Source organism: Falco peregrinus, chromosome 4 (genome assembly GCF_023634155.1).
Source record: "Falco peregrinus isolate bFalPer1 chromosome 4, bFalPer1.pri, whole genome shotgun sequence".
Classification (NCBI taxonomy): domain Eukaryota; kingdom Metazoa; phylum Chordata; class Aves; order Falconiformes; family Falconidae; genus Falco; species Falco peregrinus.
Window position 1 is genome coordinate 38,423,660 of NC_073724.1, and position 9,293 is coordinate 38,432,952.

The 9,293-nt window shown below is 39.0% G+C and overlaps 1 protein-coding gene and 1 long non-coding RNA gene across 3 annotated transcripts in view; one reads left to right on the forward strand and one right to left on the reverse strand.

Moving 5' to 3' along the window:
* Positions 1 to 8,007, forward strand: part of LANCL3 (LanC like family member 3) — a 38,442-nt gene extending 30,435 nt beyond the window's left edge. Inside the window, exons 5-6 of one of the 2 annotated variants that reach the window (XR_008746732.1) lie at positions 953 to 3,765; positions 4,687 to 8,007. Coding sequence is in view for 1 of the 2 variants with exons in the window: in XM_055801142.1 (XP_055657117.1) it covers positions 953 to 1,112 (160 nt within the window). In the remaining variant the exon portion in view is untranslated. Of the gene's footprint in view, positions 1 to 952 lie in introns of both variants that reach the window. The other variant, XM_055801142.1, reaches the window with a different exon arrangement.
* On the reverse strand, positions 3,946 to 9,038 carry LOC129784279 (uncharacterized). Its single transcript, XR_008746734.1, has 3 exons — positions 8,909 to 9,038; positions 8,601 to 8,741; positions 3,946 to 4,080 (listed from the first exon to the last, which is right to left on the reverse strand). It is a non-coding gene; the product is annotated as an uncharacterized LOC129784279 (long non-coding RNA).
* Positions 9,039 to 9,293: the final 255 nt, after the last annotated feature.

Below are 9,293 nucleotides of genomic sequence, written 5' to 3' on the forward strand. Positions count from 1 at the left end.
TCCTGCTTCCAGGCTGCCTGTGGTGGGAGAAGCACTGAGTTCTCCCAGGCTCTCTCCCTCCCTCCCTGCCTGCAAGCCTGCGCTCCTTCGGAGGGAGCAGAGCGGGTGGGGAGGAGCAGCGTGCATCCAGGTCTCATCCTGACATGAGATCAGAAACCAGCCAAGTTGCGTACCCAAGTCCAGGAGCAGACTAAAATGTGATTTGTTCTGATATTTCAGAGCATTTAACACTATACCTTACTATTAAAAGTGGAAAATAAGTATAGGACCTGCTTTGCTGTTATTTTACGTTTTTTTTAATTTATCATTCCCAGCTTTAGCCAGTTTGGCATTGTGCTGTTCAGCTTAGCTAGTGGGGTTAATTCCATTTGTCCTGATGCAGGCAAGTATGGTCTGCTGAAAATTCTGTCCCGGTGCTGCTATTATCTTTAATTATATTTCTGTAATTTAGTGTACATGTTTAAAAATGCAGTATTCAATGTTTGTTACTGTTTTCCTTACTACATAGAATAATGAGGGGAAGTGGGATAGTAATTAGGGTGACATTTTCAGCTGTTTCCTTTGAAGTGAGAATATTTTATTTGTGTAGTTACTTCAGCATTACAGCATTTGTTGCATCAATGTCAAGCATTGCTTGCATCCTGCTGAAAGAACAACCAAGGTAGAAGGTTTTTAAAAGTATGTTTAAAGATGCATCCTACAAAAACCAGAAAAAATGTATAGCTCTTAGACAAGCATAATGCACGTACAGATTGCAAAAATTTGTTAGATCTCTTCTAGAGACCCAATGGACCTCAGTTTCATGTAGAAATTAGATAGTGTAAAATTTGCAGATAATAATGAACATTCTATTGTTCTTAGTCATTGAATGTTATTGAAATAATGCTTTCAAACAACAAGTAGACATAGAGGGACATCAAATAGTAACATTTATTTTTTTTCTCTCTCTTAGGTTTGCAGAGTTCTTATTTACAGAAGAATTTAAGGCTGGTTCCCGGGCATTAGAAAGTGTATATAGTCTGTATGAAGGTTTCTCAGGAACTGTGTGTTTCCTGACTGACTTGCTGCAACCCAACCAAGCTGAGTTTCCTCTCTTCAGTGTCTTTGTCTAGAGAGTATCATTCTCCAGTGCCACGTCCTGGTGGCTATGGGAAAGGGCACCTGCGGTTTCACATATTTGTCAAGACAGGCTATTTACGAAACAAGCCACTGGTACCACTAATGCTAGCCTTAATGTAGCTGGGAGTCAGGTGAAAAAGAAAATACTCTGGGGTTTGGGGAGGGAAGTGTGTGGTCAAAAAAAATGTGTCAGTGGAAAAAAAAATGGGGGAAGTGATTGAATCTGATATGATAGCTATTTAGCTGTAATAAGAAGCAAAATCTAATTATTGAAATGAGAGAGAAAGGGGCATTATCAAATGTTTAATTTGGTGGTTGCACAGGGGGGGGAAAAAAAAGCAAGCTAGAATTACAGGGGCATGCAAAAAGAGGAAACAGTGATACATCCATTAGGTTTTAAAGAGACCTGCAAAAACAACTCTTCATGCAGCAATGCATTGATCGGGGAGGGTGTTGTAGATGTGTCACTACACCGCACAAAGGCAAAATCTGGAATTTTTTTACCTAAACCCACATCTACTATTTTTAGTAACATGTATTAGTAGTACCTGTCTCTTGGAGCTCTTTCATCTTCATATGCATATAAAGATAATTAGGTAGATAGCTTTATATTCAGCCTGCAGTTTCACAAGTTCATTTCAGCTAGTGGGGTTTCATGTGCATAATTGAGAACTGAACTTGACCCTTCCTTTCAGAACTCAGTCTGTGGCAAGGAGCTGGTCTCCTTACTGATTTACTGTAACTTTGTCACTTCCTGTCAATACTTTCCCTGTCACAGGGAAGATGAGTGGAGCCATGGAAAAGACTTGGATCAAAAAGTTTTATAACAAAGGTACAGCAGGCAGATGCTTTCTTCACGATACAGCATTACTAGATAAGTATTGTTCGCTGACACAGAAGCTTCCTTTAAAAATTAATTGCTCATAGCAGCATTTCTGAACAATAATGTACATATTTCAGAGAACAGAAAATCTGTTTTCCTTGATGATTTGTTCACTACAAACACTGCAAACTGAATGCGGACCTTGGATGGCATACTGATCTTAAGAAAAACCTCATAACAAAGCTCAAATTACTTCTTTTCCTGGTTAACAAAATAATGTATGTGCCCAAATGATTTGTAGCTATAGAAATGAATGAGTTGCTGAACATTAGTTGCACTAGCACTTAAGGTTGCAATATATGCTGGTTTATATGTATTACGTATATGACATGGTACTTGAAAGCTAAAGAAAATGCTAACATAGATTTGTACTAAAAAAAATATAAAATCAATGTCTGTATTTAAAATAATACTTACTATTTATTTATTTTTATTTATATGGGAATAATGTAGTGCAATAACCTTCAAAGACAGATTGGGAAGACCAGAATGTCATAAAAATTGAAGTAAGTGTGAAAAAGCTGACATACATGCACTGCCAAACAATGCAGTCTCTCTTCCTGCATTCTCAGCTGGAGGAGATTACAATTTCTTTATTTTTAATGCCTTTAATGGATTAAAGTTCCCATTTAATTTCAGTGGGCCTTGATCAGGCTATAAGTTGGAGCCAGGTCTTGCAGTCCTTCTGCATATTAATACAGTAATCCCATTCGTGCTCTTGCCACTGTTATTTTAATGAGATGGCTTGCATTATTATGAGCTGCAGATTAGGATTTCTGCTATTTTGTCTTGCACTGTGCAGCTCTAATTACTTAATCACAGAAGTAACTATTTTTAATTAGTGAATAAAGCAATGCAGTTCTGTATCAATTTGTGAAGAATTTATGGATTTTTTTTGTGAATGGAAATGTTAAAATTCAATATACAATTGTTACATGTTTATTATTTGTGGGATAAAAGGACTTTTAAGAAAGCCATTAATGTAACTTTGTTACCCTGAGCAGTGAGATGTGTACACGTACGAGGATGTATTTCATCGGGAGGTATACATGTGAGGCTAAATCAAAAAGATAACGGAGATGTGTGTGTGCTCTGCCCAGACATGTTGAAACGTTCCTGTTAGATCAGAGCAAAGCCAGCTGTGAGTAGTGAAGATCCTAAGTCCATTTCTGTAATGAAAGTGGCTCATATTTTTCATAACTGGAACCTTTTCAAACAGATGCTTAAGGAAGGTAGAACTTGGCCTATCTACTTTTCCCCTGTGGTCAGTAAGTTTTCAGTCTCAATTTTTATTGTAGGGTGATGTCACTCAGCTAAAACACGTAAGTAACAACATTTGTGCCACAGCATTTAGGTAGCTACAGTAACTGTATTCCACCTTATTGTAAGACAGAGAAGTAGGTTCTGCCATGTAGACTCGAGCTGTTGCAATCTTACAGTTATTTCCCATCCTTTTATTTAGAGATGCAAACACAGAACAAAACCACCTAGTGTTTTGGTAACTACACTGTCAAAAACCCAAACAGCTCCAAACTTAAGCCTCATGAGAGTATGTGTATCAGAATAGTAATCACGACCTTTTGATTCTGTCCCCAGAGCCTACTTTTTCATTACCAATGGACCACAACGTTTAATTGTTTCCAGTTATTTATTTCTCAGGAGATGCTTGAAGAAGAATGTGTTTGCCAAACCTCAATAAATCTAGAGCACAATAGATCAGTACAGTAACCTGACCAAGTCACGAATTCTAACATATGCCACATGTATGTTAAAATTTACCATAATAGAGGTAGATAAAATCACTCCATTTTATCATGCTTAACTTCCAACTGTCATGTCTGCATTAATCTTTTAATGTAATTCTTCATAAATGGCAGGAAATACACATTAAGAACTCATGTTAGGCTTCTAGGGGTTTTCCCTCTGTCTCTTTGTAGAATTAATTCCTTCTGACTTACATTCAAAGGAGACTCTGATCTGCTCTGTGTTGTGTTCAGCAGTACCCACAAAACAAATCTTGTCTCCGCAACCATTCTCCATGTGCGAAGCCATGTGTTTGCCTTCATTTGATACTCATCCTGTGAGAAAGAATAGTTATTTTTAGAAAGATTTAGTCCATTCAACAAGGAGAAAAACCAATGTAACCGCCCAGTTTTCAAAATCTAGATCCCAAACATCTCTCTGCAAGTTATGCAAATTCGGCACTAGCATCAGCAAGGGCAGCATGCAGACTTTGTTTACGACACAAGATCAGTAACATAAACATCCAGTCTCATGGGATACCTCTTGTAAAATCTTGGAATGTAATCGTTCATCTGTTTTATTACACATGGCAGTTTGAGCTCATTCTTAGAGCTTCGTGGCTTTTCTCATCTGACCTTGCTAGGTCAAGGTGGCTACTAGATGTGCTGTAGTCTCAGCTTCTGAGCACAGTGTAAATATACCCCCAGGGCTCTTCTGAAAATGCCAGTCATTAAATGAGCAGTCTTTTTTCATCTTTTTCCTCCTCGTAATTGTCTAATATTTTTTCCTTTGTACTATATATGCTGTTACATACATGCTGTTGCAACCTTTATTTGTTGCTTTTAAGACATTGACAGGAAAGCAACCTGAGCAGAGCCATCAGCACTTTTCAGTGTAATAAAAAAATAAGGTCCTTTGTGTTCCCTCCCTACTGCTTCAAGGAATCGATCATGCAACCTTTGCTAGACATTCTGAGTGAGATGCTGTCTCCTTCCTGCTCCTGATTCAGGCCCTAACAGACTGAAAAAGCGTGTTCCTGAACAGATTCTGCCATGGTGCTGTGACAAAAGACTGTGTTACCGGAAACTTGAGAAGCCTCTTTCAAAGTGTAAAACACAACTTACCACATCATGTTTGCACATTAGTTTCTTGACCGCGTTTAGTTTCTAAAGTGTAGGCAATAGGAATTTAAGTGAAATAATAGTTATTTCTGGTTATGCTGTTAAAGCAAAGAGGATGCATTGTATTGGTATTGGTGCTTATTGTGATGTACCTGTGTTTGTGTGATGCTGTTTGTGAGTAAAGCTGTAGATTACAAATCAGTTTAAGGAGCTATATACTATTCATTTGTTTTGATAGGTCATCCATAGATTATTGTCATGGAATAATTTTGAGGGAAACCAGATCTCTAATGTCCAGATATTGTGATTTCAGGACTTGTAGAGCCAGATGCAGTAAGTTTCAGCAGCAGTACCGTTCTAACAAATACACCCTATTTTTTTCCTGCTACTCACAACTTTTCAGCATGATAAGGTATTGATTTTGTGCCACTGCTTTTAATATCTGCTTTGTTTGGATTGTTGTTTCCATCAGTTTCCCTGCCTGTCTTTCCCAACCTATGAATAACTTCAGAGGGCTGAAGAAGCAGCCCAGGTCTTCTGTTCTTTGAAATACGATTGATAGATTTTACTTAAGAGGGGTGTTCCACTTACTTGCATTACATTATTTTACTCTCCCAGGTTTTCTCACTGGCTCTGCCATTTCCCACCTGCTAAGGAAAAATCATTATACTGCGTAACAACTGTCACTGATGTTTTACATCATTAAATAAAACAAAGAGAGACTTTCAAGGGAGCATGTTAACTTCTCTAGTATCTCAGTCTATGCAGATAATCAAAACCAAGTGAAATGGCTAAACATTCCAAAATACATATTTAAATAGTTCTGGGAAAAATGCACAAACATATGCAAGTAAAGTGGTTGCCCCTTTTGCTACTCTGTGAAATTAAGTAATGCCTCTTGATGTTCTAATAATAATTATATGGACATGTACATAATATGATAAGAATACTGATTAGTTTTTAAAGTACTGTGGAAAAAAACAAATTGTAGGTATCTGATATATTCAGAAACATACATGTTTAATATGTGCAAATAGAAACTTTCATAAGCAATCAGATTTTTCTACCTACATCGTTATCTGCATATACAGTTATAGCATCTACCAACATACTGCATGTTTTACGCAAACAGTGACCTATTTTAGCCTATGCATGCATTTTGAGAATATGTCCTTGTTACTTGGACCTATAAGATCCATGGACAGAGTGTATCTCTGAGGTCTGCCACGTAAATCTCAGGTGTGGTAATTTCTCCTACATACCTTGAATTTTCACTGGCATGAGTGCATATTCTAATCTGTAGGAAGATTAGTGTATATCAGGAATAAGAATTGCCCTGTGAATTTTAAAAAAGTAATCTTCCTGTGAAGAACTATACCAATTACTGGCTTACAGCACAATCTGGATTGCTCTGAGAAGACATTTCAGTTTATAACAATATGTCCTGGACTAAGTAGTAAGCAGCAGAAAGCTAAATTGAAAAGAAATAAGAAAATGACCAAAAATTACGCTACTGAGGGAACAACATACTTCAAAGCCATAAGCCAAAAATGCTCAGGGCCCACAAAACAATACCGCAATTTAGGGATGTAATAGGCATTTTCCAAGAGAATAGCACAGTTTGCTTCATTGCACAGATAGCGGTACAGTGTGCACCGTACAGGTTTTAGCTTCATTGCCATTGCAGCAAAATCATCATATGCTGAAAACAGCCTCCCTGTGAAGGCGTTGCCTGTAGCTGAACCTACTGCCTACTCCTAGCATTCAACGGAATGGAAGCGATGTACACTATCAATGTTTAGGCAGTTTAAAAAAATAGATTGGAGAAGCCAACATGCACCAACTTTTTGACCTCCTTTGAGTTATTAAACTTCCTAACTAATCTGCACTGTCTCTGATGTCACTGTTGGTCCTGTACCCTGTATATTTAAAATTTTAAATGATGCTCTGAAAAAAGTCAATTTCTAAATAGCAAACAGCTTCGAAATACATAAGGCCATGTTTATTTTTAATACTTACAAGGGAGAAGGTGGAGGCATTTAGGTCAAGTACAGCCATACAAACTAGTATGGCAGAAAATTAATTAAAAACTCATTTTGCCTAGTGGTATAATGATATTTGAATAAAAGATTCTTTATAATGCAGTGATACTCAGCAACAGCACTGCATGACTATACATGCATACTCCCCTGAAAATTTTATGTAGAAGTCCTGAAGTCAGTTATATCCCATAGTGAATAGAAAACAAATCCTATTCATTTCCTTCTACTTCATATAGAAGAGAAAGGCTGTCCGACCAGAAACTGAACTCTGTTCCTGTCTTCATTACTATGACCATGCGTGAGAGAAGAAAGAATTTCTCTAACAACGGTCTGATTTTGTCACTGATTTGGCCTCCTGCACCCATTTTAAGGGCCTGATATGCCACCTGCTGATGTCAGTGGTGAATCTCCCACTTGATTTCCTGTGGAAGGTTAGATCCTTCACACATGTGAAATAGGGGAAAAACTACGTAATTCCAGACTCCAAGCTTACAGACTTTCCTTTACACAAGTCCCATGAAATTAGTAAGGCTTGTTCATCCAGTAAGAGGAAAGCACAGGTGTCTGCATATGCAGGGTTCAATTTAATAGCAGTTTTATACCCATTTTCCTTCAACATGTCTGCAACTTACCTGAATGCCAATATGAACAAAAAGTACAGGGAACTGAAATGGCATTATTTCATGTCCAGTTTGTGTTGGTGACACTTGATTATTCAATATATTCCAACATATAGTGTTCATCTCTTGACTACGTGCTACACCCTAGATTGGTTTCTCAGTGTAATAGCCATTTGCAGCCATAATATGGTACAGGCCCTTAGAATCAAGATAGATTTGATTCTTTAGAAATGCACCTTATTGTTTAAAAGCAGGACCCCTGCTCTTCTAATGTTTTAAACACTGTGATCTTTCAGAATGTGTTTATTGTATTAGTTTTGTATTGTAGATTATGATAGAAACTAGATTTTATAGCTTTTTAAAAGCAGTGATAATACTAAGCTTCATAGTGGCAGAAGAAACTCTGTGTATATCCATATTATGAATATTAAAGCTGTGAGTATATTTTGCCTTAAATAAAAGCCCAATCTTGAACAGTATGGTTTTGCATTGGATTGCTTGTTTCTAATCTTTCATAGTGCTAGCAACTTCCCCTTCCAGAGCAGTCACAGCTCAGGGCTCCAAAAGCTTTTCAGTGGTGTGTTATCAAAGGTAAAACCATTCACCGTGGAATTTGGTAAAACATCCAGGCTGCACATAGCGATTAGGTAAAACTAACTCATGGTAGTTGCCCACAACATAAGAGAAGACAGGTTGGTTTTGGCCTGTAGGTTAAAGTTTCCCACTTAGGTGTTTATTTTCAGCCTGCTTAAATCTCAGTACAGGTGGCCTCTTCTCTTTCCAGAAAGACCCCTCCATTCCCAGTGAAGGGCACTAAAGCATTAAATTCACCTAGGCCCGCCCATAACAAGGTTTTCATCTTTGCCACGAGCTGAGCTCAACTAGAGCTGAACAATGGGACTCCAAACGCCAATGCAGCAGTACACTTGCCAGAAATGGGCCAAAGCGTTATTGGCATTTTTTGTATATAAATCTGGTGACAGCCTAAGTTGCATTAAAGAATAGTAGGACACATACAGAAGTAGCCATTAGTGTTATCCCATGAATGGTCTAATAGCTTCCCAAACTGTACCTTGCCTTCTTGCTGTGCTCCTCGTAGGTCTCAGGTTGGTAGCTAACCTCCACATGCTGATTTGCTGTTACTGGGAACAGGCAAGGAGAAATGAGATCTATTGGGACAGGCATCAGAGCCAGCTGTGCACGAAACAAGTACCTGCACCAAGAGGAGCGAAGCGGTGATGAGTGGAGACTCCTGTGCAGGATACAAGCACCATCTGCCAGCCTGCCTTGGTACCTCAGGAGCTTTGTTTCTTGCCAGGTGCTTAGATTCAGGATGTTGTGGAGAGACTGCAAAGGCTTGTCTTTCCCTTGGGCTATTACCTTTTGCTGCTTTTCCACGCGGGCATCAAGTGATACTGCCAGGGTGGCCTTGTGCATATTCAGAGTGTCTCCAGAGTTCTGGTGGCAAGGGAGAGGGGCATGGGGTGGTCTGCTGGCGAAGGCAAGAGGCCTGGAGACAGTAGGCAAATGCTGCTGGCCAGCAGCTGGTGTCACAGGAGTTTGTGACCCAAGGAACCTGTGAAGGAAGAGGCCTGGCAGGCGGTGAAGGGGCACTGCACCAGCCCGCCCGCTGGGGTGACAGGGGTCTGAACCAGGTGTATCGGGGGGGCTCGCTAGGGCTCACTGCTCCTTTCCACAGTTTTGTGGTTGGGGTGGTGGTGCTTTTTTTATTAATCAGCTGTCCCTTAGCCTTTTCTGTTACACA